The 21,971-nt window shown below is 30.1% G+C and overlaps 1 protein-coding gene across 1 annotated transcript in view; it reads right to left on the bottom strand.

Moving 5' to 3' along the window:
• Window positions 1–20,941, bottom strand: part of exp (expansion) — a 141,789-nt gene extending 120,848 nt beyond the window's left edge. The window contains exons 1-2 of the mRNA XM_085190724.1: window positions 20,804–20,941; window positions 8,910–9,128 (exon numbers count right to left, since the gene is read on the bottom strand). Coding sequence (XP_085046850.1) covers window positions 8,910–8,974 — 65 coding nt within the window. The 5' untranslated portion in view covers window positions 8,975–9,128; window positions 20,804–20,941. The remainder of the gene's footprint in view (window positions 1–8,909; window positions 9,129–20,803) is intronic.
• Window positions 20,942–21,971: the final 1,030 nt, after the last annotated feature.

Below are 21,971 nucleotides of genomic sequence, written 5' to 3'. Positions count from 1 at the left end.
TATATGTAATAGTTGTTAAAGTTAAATTGCTTACATAAATTTAAATATATAGCAGGAAAGCCTAAACAAATTAGTTTCGTTAAACATAAAATCCTTTGGATTTTGTATGCCTCTACCAAGTCAGGTCTAAAATACGATTTAAATGCAATACTACATGATATGTAGAGAGTACCATTAGACAGTGTTAACACGAGCCTCGCTGCGCATAGATCCTCTTGTGAAGAAGATTCATATGAGAGCCGTGGTACCTGTTCAGCTGAATTGATTTTTAATATTTTATTATTTAATACGTGCAAGACAAAAAAATTATATATCGATTTTAATATTTATTTTTCTTTTATGCCTAACTAATATTATTTAGTGATTGCATTAATATGCAATCACTATTATACTAATGTATAGCCAAAATATTTTTCAATATAATGAAAATCTCATTATAAATTCTAAGATAATATTAAAAAAACCATTGCAATTTCAAATATACATGTTATTTTTTAAGCAGAAAGGCTACGTAGTATCAAGACATGACATAACTATGCTTGGCAATCCGTAAGGAATTCAAAACATTTAACCAACAAATCTTATATATTACAAAAATAGCAAAAAAAAAACATATGCTCAGGCTAAAAATAAGTATAAAAGCGTCAAAATTAAAAATATAGTAAGTCAAACGCGGCAAACACTCCACAAGCGACGGCGGTCAGTTCAATACATAGAGGTACAGGCGCACAATGGTCGCGCGTCGCATTGCGTTGTCACCAGCGCGGGCGCCCGTATTCATACGAGCCAGCAGTCTGATGGATCATACGTACCAGCTTTTAGTAATATATGAGATTTACTTGGTAGTGTAACTTTTGTATGTAATGTATGGGATGTGATTCAATTTGTCATACTGTTTATTTGGTACCACGGTACGTTTTTCTGCTTTAAGCATATTAATGTTTCTAGTAAGGATTGGGATATAGAGTCATAGATAAAAAAATATTAATTTCAAAATATAATGAGGAAACATGGCACGGGCTATTTAAACTCCTAACCATGATCACTATGATAACCATAACGCTCAATCAACAAAATTGAATTTTAAAATAGATCACGGCGGATTTAAGAAGCGCCTGACCCCAAATTTTCCCGTTCTGGTAGGCTGTACTGAATTCCACCATACAAGTGCAGTGTTTCAGAATCCGACTGAATGAAAAACGGAGAATAGGATATCTGGACACTAAGTAATAATGAGTAAGTACTTACTCAGCCATATGCAAAGAAGCAAAGAATGAACTCATAAACAGTAAATATATTAAAACATTAAAACACTTTTTTTTAATTAAAAATCACACATACACAAAAAAGTAAAGCGCAAATACCATATACACATATCGAACATATAGTCTAACCGATAAATCCCATACGCATTTCTATGCTAAACACGATTCAAATAAAACAGCTGAACACCGACATCCTATCTTGCTACATTTGGAAATTATGGACATGTACGACTGTACGTACAGCGGCGAAATAAGATTTCTTTCATAGCATCGAATATCTATTATAACGTCAATTGGGGACCTCCGCCGTTCTGTATACAATTACAAGATGTGTTCATCCTTCCACAATCTGTCAGGTCGCTTGTGGCCTCTCTCTCTCTCTCTCTATAAATACTGGTAAAGTGGATTTATTTGTAGTGCCGCCCGCTATTTATTACTATTTTGGTTTAACGTATCGCTCTTACTTGTGTTCTTAGTGTAATGCCTTATTTGGATGATTTAGCGTTTGTGTGTTGTGTTGTGATTATATTGAAATCACTTGTGTGTGTCTAAATAATTTAGATATAATATTATATGTTTGAACTAATTTTGAGAACTGTAATGATTTTTTGTATCTATTTGTTAAACGTTTTTTTAACCCTTAAAGGGCCTGTTGGGCCAAATTATTATTCGCGCCTTGTTTGGCCGTGGAAAAATGAAACCTTTTTAATTAAAATAAGAACTGAAATACTATCAAGCACATACTGACTGATAACAAAATTCGTAGAACATGATAAAACTACTTATCAATATCCAAAGTAACCTTATCAAGTTCAAATTTCTTTAAGTAATATAAATATAGTGTTAAACAATATATATTCAAATTCAAATATTTTTATTCAAAATAAAAAGATACAAGCTTTATTTTTTGAACGTCAAATAATTTACCACCAGTTCACAAAAGTTAGTGCCTCAGACCTGAGAAGAACCGGCGCAAGAAACTCAGCGGGACTTATATAACTTATATATAGTGTTTAACACTATAACCACCAACTAACTCACGCTGTTTTAATGTTAGGCAAAATATAAAGGGCGTGAGATAATGCAATGGAAATGTTTATATTAACATATGTATGACATTTGATGAAGTAGGTTAAAAAGATTCTTGATAAAAAGCCGAGTTTTAAAGTTTTTCGAGAAAGCGGAACGGCTTATGGGCCGTTTAGACCAGCCCTTGACAGGTTTGTTGTAATATAAAAGCGATTTAATGTACTATTACATTTTTTTTATAGTCGCACAAGATAAATATCAACGTAAAGCGCACTGGCACGTTTTGATGCATATTTGCACTTTATTTATTGCTCTTATAAAATATATTTATTAACAAAATTTGGACTTTAAAATACAAGCATAAAGATGAAAATTAAAAATTAAATTTTCCTTTTTAATTTAATGTAGTATTTTAAATTTGTCTAATTTCCTAACAATGTTTTTTACCGCGCTTATTATCCGGAAACTAATATTTACTATTTTTTTCAGATTGACATTTATGTCATGATTTCAACATAATTTTAAGATAACATAACATAATTTGAAGACACTACGCTCCCCGCCAAAATTCGAGACATTTCGTGTTGAGTGGTGGAACTCAACGCTGTGTTTATCCTACTATAGCAGGGAAATAAATTAATATTATCAATGGTATCTTCATTCATAATCCTAGATTGGGTAGCCAAAGTGAACGGGGTGCTAAACGCAACTATCTCTATTTACCTCTGTTGTGTTGCCCACTGTCATCAAGGCACATATGCCCTCCGGTCCTCATGTTTATATGTGACCCTCTAATATCACCGCTGCTGTGTTCTCGAAGGTCAACGGAAACCTCCCCCTGAATCTTTTACCGCTTGTTCTACCTTCATAAATTTATTTTTGGCCAATTTTTCATCAGTCATTCTCACGACAACCAAACTTGTAAAATTTGTACTTATTAGCAGAGTACTTTTTAAAATGAAATAGAATAAACCTATTGAAACCTAACATACATGAGGTAAAATATTCTCATAAAAAATAAATTACGTTAGGTATAATTAATTTTGTTATGCTTAATTAGCTATATTACATATTTGTATCGATGCTTCCTATTTTTATCGACTATTTCCATTAATATTCAAATTATAATAATAACATACAATACGTAATTTCTTTGTATCATTTTGCGTTCTGTTCGTCAAACATAGAATTAATAAAATAAATAATCATTTATTCGTTGCCCTTTTATCCCGGTAGTATTGGTACAACCATTAGGTTTATCGTAATAAAATTAAGTTATTTCCTATAATATTTATTTGATAGTTTTAAAAATCTTTAAAGTTTTACTATAACTTTCTAATTATTACGTACGTTACATATAATATATAATAGCATGTTAATGGGACACTAACTCTTGAACTAGCTCCTACGTAAGTATAAAAGAAACGCCGAAAACGCCGAAAACGCCGCGCCGCATCTAATTGACAAATAGATAAACCCTTAAAGGCTTGACTTTACTATAAAATTTCAAAACTATGAAAAAAAAAAAAAATTATATGATCATAAATTTCCACACTATCTCTTGTTTACCGTTGAAAATAACAGTATCGTATATTTTTCAGGTTTTAAATATTTAAATAATATATGGCCACTATGTAACGCGGTTAGTATAAACACGAAGAAAGTAGCCAGGTTAATGCACAAAACGAATACGCCAGTTTTCATGCTTATCAAACGAACGATCGTATGTATTGCTTCGCATTCTTTCACGATGTATGAATTCGATCAGTGACATTAATTTACATTGTTAATAACGTTTCATGTTATTATTGAACTAGTTATTACTTGCGGTTTTAACGTCGGGGAATCAGGGAACCTAGTGATCAGACATTCCGCTCTCATTAAGACACTTTCGTGCCCTCGTGACACCACCAAAAACCAAAAAGAAGCCATTGTGACCAGTGATACAAAATATGACTATAAACGTAATGGGTTTGATCCACTCGGGGGAATGAATAATTTTCATTTCACGGATAAGCCGCAAGAATTGCGCTTTATCTTGAATTCGAGCAGAAAATCGAGAGCACGATATACACAAGGTTCTGTGATCTACTCTGTAGGGATAAAAAAATGAAACAAATTAAAATATTTATTCAACTCCAATTTCGCTTTAACAGCACAAACAAACAACATTTTACTAATTAACATAGACATAAAAACAAATTATAGTATAAAACGTTAAAAGAGTACTTATATTATTCGTTTGCACCAAAGCTACCCTATCTCGAGTAAGCGCGAGCGGTGTTTTAAACCAACAATTATAAAAAGATATACAGAACTATTAAAACATTAATTCTCACTTAACATCCATTATCTCGGAGGCATTGTTAGCTTATCTACTTGATAAGGCCACACCAATTAAAAATTTGTTCTAGTGACAAATAAAAGAAAAAAGTTGATTAACTAAAGGTACGCCGTTGTTAACTTGATGATGCAGATTGTGGTCTACGTTGATTGCATATAAAAACACTTTGAACGGAATTTGATGATCACAGGAAAGGGATAAACTTGGCTTTTTTTCCCATATAATAATATTTTAATTACGTATAAATGAAATTTAAAATTTTTATATCTATAGATATTGTTAATATTTTATTAAACATCCACATTTAGAAAGAAAAATACTTAGCTTAGACTTTAAGGCGCGGGCTCAAATCCTATTTCGTTCAAATTTTGTTTTAATTATGAAAATGTAATAAAATAATCATATATAACTTATAAATTTTCATCACATCTTACTCTGATATTTTTTTTCGTTTTAATTAATGCTTGCTGACTACAACCATTCATGTATTACAACGAAGATTATTTCTTACATTTTCAAAAATAGTGGTCATCACGATAAAATTTGGACTCAAACCCACGGATCCTAAAACTGCATTGCTTTATGAATATTAATAATTTTCCAATTTACATAGTGGGTGGGGCCGAACTGCCCACGTTTACAAAACTAGGAAGCGATGAGGTTCACAGAGCCTATTGTTACCGCTGTTATGCTACCTGCAGGGAGATGTTACGTAATATCTAATACAATGTTTAATGTAGCGTTATATTAAATTTATCGTTATATCTAATACCTCTTATTTAGTATAAAACAACGTTTAAAAATATCAGATTTTAGTACCAGATTTTTAACTTATATAGCCATATTGTACCGTATTGTATTGTATTAAACTAAACTATAAAAATTATAAGTACCACTTCCAAACAACCTATTATTCTAGGGTCGATACAGCATTTGGTGAAGTCATCATCTTAATTACAAAGTACACAGATTTAATTACTCAATTATGTTTTTGTTGGTCTCTTTATATTCTTCTATACTGTATCGATAAGACGTCAATATCTGTTAACAAGATAATTCTTTGAATCAAATATACCTGTCAAACTATTTTAGTTCTAATTATACTTGGAAGATCTGACGGCCATTGTCTGTGGTTCTTGCAAGAAATCTAATATTGTTATATATTTTCATAGTCTTAAATTATGAACAATAAGTAACTATGAAGTGTTCATTTCTTTGGATATGATCGGTTTATTTTGATTATAGTTAATTAGTCGTTTATTTTCTTTATTTTACATATACATAATATAAATAATTATTATTTATAAGATCAATTATTTATAAGATTTTTTGGTGGAAGTTAACATAGCTTTTTCTATAATTAATTTAATAGGATAATGAAAATATTTTATTATGTACTATATTATTATAAACATATTTTAATACTAGCGACCCCCTTGCGGCTTCGCCCGCTTATACTACTGGAATATTCATATAATGTATGTTTGCAAAGCACTTAAGATAATGTGAAAATTAATTAAACTCTAATGCAACCCACATTTTCGTAGTTTCAATAAGGATTTTCCAATTGTTTTACACAGCAAGGATTTTTTAGTAGGTACCGTAATTTTAAATCTGTGCTACTAATCTTTTCAAGTACTTATTAAAATATTTTTAAATGACTATTTTTAGATAGTTAAATGACTATTTTTAAACGGAAGAAATTATAAACAAAAGCCTACCTACTAATAACTACTACAAAAAATATGAAACCAAATATATCGCGCTGAAATAATACATTCAACTCCAATTATCCAATACGTGCAAACGCATCTAGATCTTCGTTGCTATAGAGGCAGGCGGGTTTTTTTTTTCGAGCTTGTGGTTAATGCTGAAGAGGGTATTCTGTCCCTGATGAAAAGCAAGCACTACGTGGCTGCCTGTGAGGAAAATTAAATAGAATGCATTGGCCGGGTATCGAACCCGGGCCATTCGCGTGGCAGGCGAACATTCTACCACTGAACCACCACAATTTAAATATTGATGACTGCTCATGACGCGCTTGTATAAGCAAAACGTCGCGGGGCGCGTTTCGCAGCAAGGATGTTTTGATATTGTAACAACTTCTAAAGTAATTATTAAAATGAAAAAACAGTAAAAGACAGTTTTGATCTACATTAAATGGCCAACGTAACTAATATACTTATTTATATGCTGAGAGTAAGGGATAAGTAAAACTTGAGTCGGCACAGCTGATGAGTTAACGGCGGGATGTGTCAACAATTAAATGCGTTTTTCTCTAAAACTATTCGCAATTTCGAAATAGTGTAAGAAGCAAATTTTATCTTCGTTTAACGTAGAAAATTAATAAAGTATTTTAAAGGATAAGGATTAATACCATTATGGAAAAATATCCCTCACAATAAAAAATATATTGAAATTACTATTTTTAGACAGAAATATGATCACTACACGTTATTCTTAAAAGATAAAAATATGCTCTCGCGGGCTTTTTTGTTGATATTATTAAGAGGAACAATACTCCAGTACATTATTTTCATGTAGTACTTACCATTAAAGCAGCGCATGCGCGAAAGTGTCTCAACGGGTAGGACTTTAGACACATTTATCGTATTTATGTTAATTTACATAAGAATGTACAAATAATAAACTATATATAAACCTTCCCTGAGAAATACTCGACCTAATGGTGAAAACCGCATAAAAATCCGTTGGGTGGTTCAGAAGAAGAAGAGTTAGAAAGTTCAGACAGACACGAAAAGCGACTTTGTTTTATAAGATATAGGATATAAAACAGTAGCTCAAAAGATGGAATTCGATTTTAATCTGTCCAATATTTCAACTATCTTCCAAAAAAACCTAAATGAAATGTAATAATATTAACTTATTTACATAATGGCTGCTATTTACTTATCTAATAATAAATAAGGCAAGAGGCTCCATCTATCGCGACAGCGGCTAACTAATAAGCCGATATACCTTTTAGAAAGTTAACTTGTAACTTTGACGTGACTTAACGGCTCTCGTAACGGCGTATACTCATAGATGGCCGTTCACTTAGATTGTGTTCAAATGTTGTAAAGTAAAACTATTTAATATAGATATCTGAATCCTAATTAGTATGCATTTTAGCTTTTACTTCGTATATATATATATATATTCTTTTCATCATTTTAAATATATCCATTACAGTTTTTTTCATGTTTATTTTTATAATTCCTTCAAATGTCTACGCACACTTACACACATACAAGGACATGAATAAAATAAAAATAAAATACTGTAATAACTACCGGGTTATTCAATTTTAATAAAACGCAATCTTTTTTAAAGTGGCTATTATGTTTTCTAATTAACACCATCATCCCATCCCATCTTTGTTGTCGAACCACAGCTAGAATTGAATTCATGATGATATGATATTTCTTCAGTAAAATATTTACTTTTTATATGGTAGGAAAGGTAGAGAAAACATTATATTAAAACACTACTTCCCACTTTTCATTCAATTTTCTACCAAAGCTAGAAAATTTAAAACTTTATCGACATGGTTATTAACATCGGAAATAATTAATATCACATAATGCCTGTTTTTTTTTAATATTTTTAAGTGATAAAAAAATCTTACATTTATTTCTACTAATCACAGAAATAAATTGTACCTATTTAAAAAAAGTGTTATTACCAGTACCTACGACTACAGCCGCATTTTCTTAGACAAGCTCGCTAAAATTCAGCAAATTTTAACACAACCTAAATGCGTAATATTTGATAAGAACCCGATTCTAAATTATCACGTCCAGATAAAACAGTATCAACATTGTAATAACATTCCTAGACCAGTTATTAAACAATTACATATTTCCAAAGTTGCGAAAGCGTGTTCCTTGTAGAATTTGTAAGCCAGATTACTTGAAAAGGAGGTTGAATGACTAAGAAAGGGCTATTAAACAGGCTTATTGTATAAAACCCTTAAATAGTTCTATTCAGTTAGAGTTGAATGTAGTGTACTGTTGCGTTAAATTTATAGAATTAAATTTTGGAAAACTTATAATAATTTAAACTCGACGCGCGTTTTCTTAGCGTTTTTCATTTAATATTACATTTTATTTATTTGGAGGATTATTAACAAAAAATAAACATCAAGTCAATTAAATTACACTCAAAAATGTGTTATGAAAAAAATATTATTTAAATATAATAGTAAAATCTTGACGACGAAATAATAATACATAATTCTTCTATCAGTAATTAATAAAAAATAAGTATACCTTCTCTCCCGGCGCTTCCTCTTCGATGTACTCGTCCCCTTAATGGTTCTGTATAGGGTCATCATTTTGCCAACAAAACACTCACAACACTAAACGCAAATTATACACAAATATTATAATTAGCTTATATTGAGAGCACTTGAACGATTTTTGTACTTTCAAATTCTATTGACATTATTTAAAAGAAACACTTCGTAATCACTTCACCACCAACAGAATCTGGAAAGAAGAAATACAATTTTCATTAATTATATGATTTTTTTAATTAGTTTATTTTTAATTTTTATTAATAAAATAAATTGTCTAGTCGTTGGCAGGGTTTGACGATGTTTCCCACTAACTAGTGTTGGATCCAAAGTTCGAAATATTTCGTTATAACCATAAAAAGACTGTTTTCTACGTTATTCTTATAATCTTTATATGTTTTCAAATATATAAATACAAAGCTATTTTAAAACACAATGATACCTATACCTAAGCCTATATAAAGAATTTATATCAAAAGTATTACAATAATATTCCTTTGGTCGTCGACAGTATTAACCAGTTCTATGACCCAGTAACCGAATGCCATAGCTGGCTAGATTTACGAGCTGTCCCGCTGTTAATTGGTAACGAAAATAAACCCACTTAGCTTAGTAACTATCAGCTAGACGGTAGGCTTTGTTCTAATAGATAGGAAAATATAACTTTTGTAAAGTGAAAGTATAGACAATTTGTATATAAGAATTAAAATAAATAGTATAAAAATAAATAAAATATGAATATAAAAATAAATAAACGACTTAGATTTTTTGGTTAATTTGTTAATAAGAAATCTTGATTATTAATATTTCTTATTGACAATATCTTATTAACAATATATAATTATTGATATTAATGTGTTAAAATCTTATTTTACGTCTTACGATTGTTTGACTAAAAAGCTTGATTTTGACATACGGAGTACCCTAGATTATATTTTAAATAATTTAGCTTTCGCCCTCTCTCTATCTCTTCCCAGGTTCTCCTTACTTACTCTGCCGTACAGAAAAAACGTGAAATTTAAAACAAAACCCCTGAATGAGATTTAAGCTATAGACTTTGGAATTCTGCCAAAAATATTATAACTCGTTTCATATTTTTAAAGTACAATAAGCAAACCATGTTGACCTTTGCAGCCCCCTTTCTTTCGTTAGCTGTCAGTTTTTGTTGCCACGAGCGAAATTTCTCTCAACTGTCAACAGTTTAACCAAGAAAGTTAATGATTACCTTGCATTTAATGAACGTTTACTTGAAGAAATCTATTCATATTCATGGTACTATATAACCTCAATTTTTTATGGGAAGATTTAAGGGGATCTCAGATCTGATCTCAGGTCTTTGTGTTTTTGTACTTCTCTATTCTCTTCTAGTAATGTAGGTGAAAACACAAAAGCAAGCGTAAAACTATTTAAATTTCAATTATTTTTATCCCATAGAACTGTGAACGCCAGTGAAAATTACAAGCAAAAACTATACGCAAGGGAAATCTGTTGAACAGCCTTCTCCATTGTTATTTACTTATATCTTTCTCACATCAATGTCTGTTTCATCTTCCTGATGTATTAGCAGATATTACTTTCAATCAGTACCATTATGTTTGACATAAAATTAGCAATGTGTATGTATTAATTAACTTATAGCATTATTAAACTACAAACTAAATAAAAAAAATCGATTTACGGAAAATAAATTTACGTTCTAAGAAAACATTGATGAAAATTGAATTTTAATGACTGAATTATCATTATTTTGTATAACATAAAGTATTTTTTTTCGATATATTAACGTTTATTTGCACTAGTTAATTCACATATATAATCTATATATATAAAAGGACTTGTCCTCACTGACTGAGGTAAGACGCACGCACAGCCGTAACCGCTGTGCGTAAACACGTGAAATTTGGACAGATGTTTACTTTTGTAATCTGGACATCCACTAAGAAGGGATTTTGAAAAATTTTACCCTAAAGGGGTGAAATAGGGGTTGAAAGTTTGTATGGAAAAATTCTTATTTCGCCACCGATTTTTATAAAATTTGAAATTTAGACTCTTAAAAATATTTCATTAAACACATGTTTCATGGTTTATTAGAATTCACCCCTAAATACGTAAGCGAAGCTGCGTGCGTGCGTGCGTGCGTCAATAGTAGAATATTACATATGTAAAGTTCTCTTTATATAACGTCCTAAGAGACGGATTTTAAAACTAAATAATATTTAACAAAAAAATATAACAAATTACTACTTTTACAGAATATCTAAAGCTAAACTAATGTTTAACATATAAGTAAATTGCTGTACAACATGTCGTTTATCTAACTTAATTAGTACAAGATTGCAGATACCATAAGTCGCTCGAATCCGCATTTCTCTTATAAAATATGTATAGTTAGTATCGTGCAGTAACAATTACTCGTGCGGAGTATCACGATTTAAATAAATACCAGACCGACATCTGTAATGCTACTAGGAAAACACATGTATGCATATTTCAGAATATTTTAGTGGGATTTAAATAATATAAGCTTCGTTCTTCCCCCTACAAGCTATGTCTGAAAATGTAAGTACATAGATAATTCTTCTGTTTTCCATATAATTATATTGGAGCTACATAAACATACTTATTAAGCTTATTTGTTTACTTTCATAACCACGATAGAATAATTGGAAAAAAAGTCAACGTTATAAATATTTAAGATAAAAAAAATGATTTAATAACTCACGTCAATTCAATTGAACCATTTAAATTTCAAGTTAAATATGACTTTTGCTTTATACTCTACTAGCGACCCCCTTGCGGCTTCGCCCGCTTTTACTACTGGATTATTCATATAATGTATGTTTGCAAAGCATTTAAGATAATGTGAAAATTAATTAAACTCTAATGCAGCCCGCATTTTCGTAGTTTCAATAAGGATTTTCCAATTGTTTTACTCGGCAAGGATTTTTTTAGTAGGTACCGTAATTTTAAATCTGTGCTACTAATCTTTTCAAGTACTTATTAAAATATATTTAAATTACTATTTTTAGATAGTTAAATGACATTAAATAATACATTCAACTCGAATTATCCAATACGTGCAAACGCATCTAAATCTTCGTTGCTATAAAGGCAGGCGGGTTTTTTTTTCGAGCTTGTGGTTAATGCTGAAGAGGGTATTCTGTCCCTGATGAAAAGCAAGCACTACGTGGCTGCCTGTGACGAAAATTAAATAGAATGCATCGGCCGGTAATTGAACCCGGGCTGCCCGCGTGGCAGGCGAGCATTTTACCACTGAACCACCGATGCGTGTAAGGCAGGCGGGCGCGGCGGACTCGCTTGTATAAGCATAACGTCGCGAGGCGCGTTTCGCAGCAAGGATTTTTTGATATTGTAACAACTTCTAAAGTTTTTATTAAAATGAAAAACAGAAAAAACAGTTTTGATCTACATTAAATGGCCAACGTAACTAATATACTTATTTATATGCTGAGAGTAAGGGATAAGTGAAACTTGACTCGATACAGTTGATGTGTGAACGGCGTGATGTGTCAATAATTAAATGCGTTTTTCTCTAAAACTATTCGCAATTTCGAAATAGTTTAAAAAGCAAATTTTATCTTCGTTTAACGTAGAAATTTAATAAAGTATTTTAAAGGATAAGGATTAATACCATTATGGAAAAATATCCCTCACAATAAAAAATATATTGAAATTACTATTTTTAGACAGAAATATGATCACTACACGTTATCCTTAAAAGATAAAAATATGCTATCGCGAACTTTTTTGTAGATCTTATTAAGAGGAACAATACTCTAGTACATTATTTTCATGTAGTACTTACCATTAAAGCAGCGCATGCGCGAAAGTGTCTCAACGGGTAGGACTTTATACATATTTATCGTATTTATGTTAATTTATATAATAATGTACAAATAATAAACTATATATAAACCTTCCCTGAGAAATACTCGACCTAATGGTGAAGACCGCATAAAAATCCGTTGGGTGGTTTAGAAGAAGAAGAGTTAGAAAGTTCAGACAGACACAAAAAGCGACTTTGTTTTATAAGATATAGGATTATACTCGTTGTTCAAGCGAGACAAATCAACGGGCGGTAAAATAGACTCTATAATTGCTCTGTAAAGCGATTTTCCAAATAAAATTGTTCATAATTAGTTTACAAAATTTGCTAACAGTATGTTGTAAGATACATAATATCGACATACTGCCTGAAGGTGTGCTCCTATTGATTATATCCATACACCTAATGGTAGAAAATTGGTCTAAAACCTTCAGTAATTGGTTTCGGAAATTATTAACAAACTATGTATGTACATTTGAACATTTTAAATATGAAATAAGTAGTAAAATTATAGGAAATTGGGCAATTAGTCTTCAAATAATAAAAATAGGGTTAAAAGAATATGATATAAACATTTGAGTTGATTCGAGGAACATAAAAAATCTTCAAGTGTATTGTAGTGCAATACGAGTATTATTAGATTGAAATTGATTTAAAAAAAAAGTAACTTTTGTTTTTTACTAAATTCTTATTTTAAGATTTTCTTACAAAATACAAAAATTATAATTTTCCGAGTCAGTTCATTATAATTATGAATATGCTATAATATATATGTATATGTAAAATATAACACAATATTATATCATGTTACTGATTCATCTTTTTTAACCTTCGTCCATTATGAAAAATTTTGAATAATAATATTGACTTTCCATTTGACTAATGCGTTATGTTGCAAATTTTTTCTTTATATTGTTGTAAAATAAGTGACGAAAATTATAACAAAAGTAGAGCCCTTTTTGATGTACTACTTTAATGGAATCAGCTTTTACTAATTTAGTCTTTTAATATTAAATTAATTTTATCTGTAGGTCGATACATGACAAACATAAATTTATCAAACCATGTCTGGAAATACTTATATTATAAACATTTCTCTAAGTGGTAAAATTTAATAATGTTATTTTCAGCTTCCCGCTTTTCCGCGTAACAGAATACGTGAGGACCTAGAGTCCCCCATTTCCGCTACAGTTTTAGGTATTGCATGTTGTAAGACAAAGCTCAACACCACGCTTTGCCAAACCGAGAAAATTTAAAATCTTAGATATAGTAATTGCCCAATCAAAGATCGTACCCACTACAATATTGTTTACAGTAAGACACTGTCCCCAGTGCCACGACGGCCTTCAATCCATGATGTTAGATATATAAAAACCGGAATCCATTCAATTGCCAATTGCAATTTTGGATATTTTGCACAACCAGGTTAAGTTGCGCCTGTCTTAAAATAAGTCACGCAACAACGCTGACTAACAATTTATTTCGTAATGGAAAGCCTACTTCTGAGCTCTGATTCATCTGCCGCAAGCCGGGGGCTGTTTTTAACATAACTTTTTACTTAATTTACTTACATTGTAGGTTAACGAGAAAGAACAGGCAGTAGCAAACGAAAATATGTTTATTCATATGCCAAAATTATATCGACGTAAACCCAAACACAACAAAAGTTCCAAAAAAGGATATTTGTTAAATTCTGTTGATTAATATTAGTCTTAACAATTTAAAATAAAAGATTATTACTATTGTAATCACTTCGTTCAGTTAATTTTATTGGTAGGTATCGGAAAAAGAAATTATAGGAAACTTTTCTTTTTCATGATCATTTTCCATCAGAATATTTTATTATCAAAGATTATAAGTATCAAAAACCGAACTGTATTTATCTTCGATATTGTCAAATACAAATAATTTAAAATGCTATCAATATGACGTATGTACAAAAGCCTACGAATAGACCAATGACCTCTAAGATTTGAAATATTATACAAATATATGTATGTATTATATATCTAACGTATATAATTCTAAGTACAGTCCTGATAGTACGAAAGGCACTAAAGGACATGTTACTGTGCCACCATTAATATTCTCATAGCGTTAACGCATCCTGAGCCCGCGATCAGAATATCATATACCAACTAAAACAACTTGATCCATGAAGCCATATTGTTTGTTTGTCAACATGGTCTTTCTTTTTGACTTCCATTGCATTATTTGCATTCAACTGCATCTTCAAATGAAAAATATTTTGTATTCTATTATATACTTTATTTCTTTGGCTTAAAGTAACTATATTATAGATGTTCATATGAAGGTTAAGAATTAAAATACAAGCTTAGGATATTACGAGGTCCGTTCAAAAGATTACGCAAGTGGTATTTATGTATAAAATGTATATCCTTTGATTAAAAATTAACAGCAATCGGATACTAGCTTCTTGTTGATACTTTGATTAATTTCTGAAATTAATATGTAAAATTGTTATGAAGGCAAGTCACAGGAGGTCAAAATTGCAATAAGAACTCTAACAATGCAGTTTTGATTTTTTCTTAAGACAGACACGAAAATATAAAAATATGCCGTCGTGACATAGGATTGAAATTCTAACCTAACCTAACCCTCTGGTCTACTTTGACATATTAAATATATTTCATTTCCTCGCTGAGGTAACGAAGCAAAGCCCAGCGTTGTGTTTCGCCAATCAACACGCAATGCTTTCAGAATTCGGCGGAAAGTAGATAACGGAAGTAACTCAATGGGAACGGAGTGTCTTAACACTAGGTTCCCTCTGCCAACCCTACCATGTGCGGGATACAGCGTAAACCTAAAAAAATATATAGCTTGTGGATAAATTTACAGCAGTATATAAAATAAACAAAAACGTTATTTTATTTCTAAAATAAATAAAATTTAACTGACTTGTTTTTAACAACCACTTAATAGAATAAACACGAATCTATTGCGGTGACTCAAAGTTGATAAAGGTCAAGAATTCTTTTAAACGGAATTTGCGGTTTTTAGTTCATTTGTATATTTTTTTTATATATGCACAACCTTCACGATGGTCTAATGTCATATTTAAAGTACTATTATAATTTATTGCAGTATATTTTTATTATTCAATTTATTTTATTTTTATTTTAGCTAATCACAATTAAAATAATTGAAAAAAAATGTTATTGACAAAATATAGATAATTACCAAGAAAATGAGTTGCACAAATCTTAACTAAAATATATAAAGCATTCCGAGTTATTTATTCTGATTATATCATTAAGGTCACTCACCAGCTTTCGACACTCGATATGGCACATCAGTTTGCTTATGGCAAACAAATCGCCATACGATTTCGTTGCCCCCGATGAGGTACCGTTCGCACGTCCATGTATAGACAGACGAGTTTTTGGAATTAGTACGCGGATTATAGTACTATGATCTTAGTTATAACCAAGTTGTTACTAGTAAATGCAAAATTTATGATAATTTGGACAAGTTGACAGAAAAAATAAAAGATTGGTAGTCCAAAAATGGTGAAGGTCAAGTAGAAAGCTTGATCTCCACATCCATGACTCTTGATGTCATGAATGTGTTGATGTTTGGAGTATATTCGAAAATAAAAAAATATATTGCTATATTAGGAAAGAAAATGTTCAAATAGTATAATATTCACACACAAATAAAAGCCATAAAAGTCATTCAAATATTTTTTTAAATTAAATTAATGTTATTTAAAAACAATATTTCAAATGTAATGGCAGACTGAACGACCTCCATAATCCATTACCAAATTCACAGGTTTTCACATAAACATATAGTAATAAAATTTAACAGCAATATTACGCAGACGGTATGCGTGAATGCGCACTCATCTCGTCGGTCACTTTCGATGCGCTTGCGCAATTCGCGAGTCGAGATTTCATTCATCATTTCTTGGCAACAAATTGAAGCCTAATTATTTTATAATTTATGGGTGATGGGTGATTTGATGAATTTCATATATAAATTTACTTTGATTGCAAATCTGAAGCTTAAAATTAATAATTGAACGAATTTAATCATTTAATATCTTGTGGTACATTTTGGACATGTATTGATTGATTTATTTAAAGGGTTTTTTCTACTATAAAAAATTTGATTACAAATAGGTTGATATTTTAAATAAAAATGTCTATTTATTATAATTATAATATTTTTTTGGATTCAAATACACGATAAGTTACACATTTGTATTTTTCTTAGATAACTTTTATCAAATCTTTATAACAACAAAAATAATACGAAAAAATAAAAATAATGAGAAATTAGATACTAACTTCCTCTTATAATACAGCCAAGTGTTAAAAATCTATTTTTAGCATTTAAAAAATCTTATGATAATATTGTTTTATATTAATATATTCCGTGTCTACCTCGACTATGTCAACAATATCACATCTAAGTATCACTCTACTCAATGCCAATATTCATCTGTTTGAAGATGTCATGTGAACTACAAATTCTAAGACTTGACACATATAGCAAAAGAAACGAGTTTCTTTATTTATTTTTTTTATATACAATTCGTTATATGTTATAATGTATACATAATGAATCACTTATTGGTCTAGTGTTTAATAAAATATTGTCACACTTGAGGCTGAAACATTATTCAAAACAAATATTTATTATTGTAAGTTTGCTTTGCCTGGTTGTATTTTAAATATTTAATTACTTATATAAAATATTATTATAATATGCAAAATATTTTACTATATATTCCCATTATCACCATCTAAACGCGTCTTAACGCAGTGGCACGTGCGTGCGACTCTAAACACGACGGGTTATGGGTTCGATTCGCACTCGAGGAAAGAAATTATTTTCATTTCCTCGTTCTGGTAAGGAGGTTTGCCTCCTTACGGTGTTGAGTCCCGCCACTCGTACACAGTTCCTCCAGAATTTGGAGGAAATTGGAGAACGGAAGTGTCTTAATGGAAATGGATTTACTTAACATTAACACTGGGTTCCCAGGTTCCCTCTGCCTACAGGTTATGTGGAAACTATAGCTTGAGGTAAAAAAAACTGTTTTATGAATATTGCCAAATATCCATGTACACCAGGAGAACATAGAATCTTAAGAAGAAGTTAACAAAAAATATTTATTTATTTTAAAAATGGTAAATTCAAGTAATTACCAAAAATTAAGCGTAGGTACATATATAAAAATATTATAGATACGTGCGCATATTTAGTGCACGCGTGCATATATTACACGTAAAAATATGTTCGTTATTCACGACTCACGACCGAAACTAAAAAGTTAAACTCTGCTGGAAACGTCAACCTCTTTTCATAATAATTAACTACTTAGTAGCTGCGGACTTTCTCTATTAATTTATATGAAACTAAATTAGATGAATTTAAATCAGATGAATTAAATGCGAGTTATGTTATAGTAGCACGTTAAGTTTATAACCAAACGAGGAACCCGGTTTGATATTTGGAAAATTATGATATGATAACTTACATATATAATTTTACAATCATATATTAAAAAATATACAAAAGTATATAATAATAAAAGTATATAGGAAACCCAAAGAATATATAGGCTATTCCTTACTAGTTCGAGGCTACATCAATATTTTCCTATTCTAAGGTGTAATGTTCTAATGGATATGAAATCATAACTTTTATTACAAAGCACATGCAAACACGCTTCTTTGGTTTTCATTAGTATGATAAGTACAGTGTTTCTTTTTCTACCTACACCCATAGCGTACACAATGAAAATCTAACATCAAAACACTATTCTCTATTTCCTGCCGAAATTCAAAACATTGTACGTGGATTGGTGGAACTCAACGCCGGATTTAGACTCGCCAGAGCGGGGAAACGGTAATAACAAATTATTCCAAATGGAGAATGGAACCCAAAAACTATTGTAATTACAGTAACTCTGTTCGATTGCGCCTCGTATAATATCATCTTAATGTGTATATCATTACACAATCAAGCACATCAACATCTCAAGAAACTATAACGGATATAGTTAATACTATGACAGCGCAAGTGTTTTGCTAAACTTTTCAACGTTTAGACCTCACACGAGTATAACGTAACGGAAATGGACACCTTCTATAAGGCAATTGATTTCGCAAAATTCCGTCTGCGAGTTGATTTAAATAAAATGTTAAATCTACTTGATTTAAAGATTTTTCCTTAAAATATGCTGGTTTTAAAATTATTATTTAATTATAATGTGTTCATATTTTTATTATTTTTATGAACATGCCTATAAATTCGATTACGCTATGTCCCGCGAGTGGGAATCGAATCCATAGGTTGCATTTGCCTCTATGCTAAACACAATAAATTAATGAAATAAATTGTAAATTCTTTAATTTTTACTCCAATACGAAATTAATTTTTAAGGATAACTGCTTTCCTTTACAGTTAAAATTGTATTATAAATATGGTCAGCCTAGAAAAATAACATAGACATCATCATTGGTCAAACAAGGAGAAGAATGCGACCATATTACTATATGCACATTCTCTTCCTGAAGACTGTTTCGGTGCATTATGTACTTGGAAAGTACCATAATAAACTGTGATATAACTTAATGTTTATTCATTTTGAACAGTAAATAGGTACAGATAAAAGACCGAGATTCAGAAGGTGTTTGTAACCTATGATTTTTTTCTTGCTTTTATTGGTATTAAAAAACCAATCTAAATGTAACTGAAACATGGGGTGGGTTCGATGTCCACTGGAGGAAATTATTTTTTCAATAATTTTCATTTCTCTACTTTAGTAAGATAGAAAGAGGAAAGTGGAGAATGCAGTCTCTGATCACCAAGTGCTCTCTGCCTATATATGGCTGTGCGGGAAAAAGCATAAAGCTAATACAGAAGTCGGTTAAAAAGTACAACTATGTTAAGAATTCCCCTGTTCTATTTTATTGAATTAATATTTAAAAATTCAAATATTTAAAATATGTGATGAATAAAGAATCAATTGCGTCATTCTAAATTAATATAATAACATGAAAAATCGATTCGGCTTTTTATCCATTGACCTTTATCATCTAAGTTATCCGTGACTCATCGAATGGATAAAAATTATGCGTTTTTTAACCAAAAATCTGCTAAAATAAACCTGATATAAAAACATGATCACAAATTTATATTTTTAAAACTCCATCTTAGTTTATGTTATAATTTGCATAAAATATTCGTAATTTGTTAAATCAGTATGCTTATGGTGTTTAACCTTTGGAAATATGTTAGTTACCCTTGAAATTGATGAGATATATTTACCATTACCTGCCTGTAAACGGTGTTATTTTTTTTAATTAATGGGTACAGAAAAAAAACATTTCCTATTTCAATGTATGGTAAAAGAATCTTTTTATTGACCCTAAGCGTTTAAAGTTTTTAGCCATACAGGAAATTTTCATTGAAAATAAAGAAAAAAATGCGATGCACTCATTGTACATAAATCTCAGTAATTTCTATTGTGACATATTCTTGACATTTTTTCTCAGCTGAAGAAATAACCAATTCTTTAATTATTTACATATCTCAGATAACAAAAAAAATATATATTAGATAAATCGAACCTACATTATCTCAATAAAATAATTCAATTGACTCTATCTCTATCACTTTATTAAATTGATTTCCTTAAATAAGTTATATTATATAATAATAATTTTATGTCTTTAAATGTAAAAACATTTTCCAAGATTATTTAGGTTTAGCTTCACACTGTATCCTGCACATAGCAGAAGGGAATCTGGAAACCTATTTTTATCTTTAATTAAATTATATAAATCACATCCTATACTATAAATGACAATATAACCACAATAATAATTAAATTTAATTACACACTTATTAATTTAACTAATTAATTTGGCAGAATTTGGCGGAAAGTGGAGAACGGCGTCACTTAACACTAGATTCTCTCTGCCTACCCTGCTGTATGCGGGATATAGCGTGAAGCTGACTTATTATAATAAAAAAATTATAATTACCAGAAAAACAAAAAAAATCCTGTTTAAATAGTCAAAAAAAATCACTTCACAATAAAAATCACTGTATCTATCGCAAAAATTGACTAAATAAAAAAAAAATAACAAACTGTCACTCGCTTGTGACGTGAGATGCGCACGCGTGGTTGCGGTCCCGAGTGTAACACTACTTTGAACACCTGTATCGCCCACCACCCAGTGGTCGAGGTGAAGCTAACGAAATACTCAACTTCTTTTAATGATATATCATTGAATTGCTTTTACTAATGATTAATTATGAAATGTATTAAATATTACACCAATATATAGAATGTTAGATATATGTAAATATAAAGTAGGCCGACTTAAGAAAAAGATAATAATAGTTCTTACATTTTGTACATTATGTGTTAATATGTTATAATTACAATAAAAACCAGTATCAGATTACAATAAATAATTAATAATCCATTAATAATAATTTTATATACGTTAAATCAGATATAACACATCTCATATCATATTTAGAAGTTATTTTTATAAGCTACAAAACCAAAAATTAAGAAAAATGAATAGGAATAAAAACATATTTAAAAACTTTGATATATATTTAACTTTATTTATTTTTTTCTTCCAAAGTAACCTAAAGGCTTTTCGTATAAAAGAAATATTCAATTGACCTCGTTTATCAAAAGCTGCACCCACGAACTAACACATTCGTGCATCTCTACGCTTACGCTATAGAAATCTTTAAATAAATATATTTTACGGACATTATAACTATTTTATATACATACATTAGAGAAGTTTCTACAAACATATGTACATTTTTAATATTTTATGATTATGATTTACGTATTATTTAATGAGCTACTGTGTACTAAGATGATATTTAAGAAATATACCTACAAGCAATGCTTGTTAGTTCAAATTTAGTTGAAGTATATTTCTCCGTATAAATTTTATTTCATAGAAAAAAATCATTACAAACTTATACTTATTACTTTCACTCTCATGTCACTTTGTGTCACTCCTTGGGAGACTACCAATTTTTGCTCTATTTTTTAAGTTTATTGACAAAAAAATAAATTTTATATATCAATATAAACATCGCAATAAGAAGAGACAAATGAGAATTTGCAAATTTTAATGCGCTCTGTCTAAGTGAGGATCAAATCTTATTACGATGCGG

The sequence above is a fragment of the Heliconius melpomene genome, chromosome 10, assembly GCF_056956725.1.
Source record: "Heliconius melpomene rosina isolate 202511_hmr_F chromosome 10, ASM5695672v1, whole genome shotgun sequence".
Taxonomy (NCBI): domain Eukaryota; kingdom Metazoa; phylum Arthropoda; class Insecta; order Lepidoptera; family Nymphalidae; genus Heliconius; species Heliconius melpomene.
Note: the sequence above shows the minus strand (reverse complement) of the source record. Positions and strands in the feature narration are given on the sequence as shown.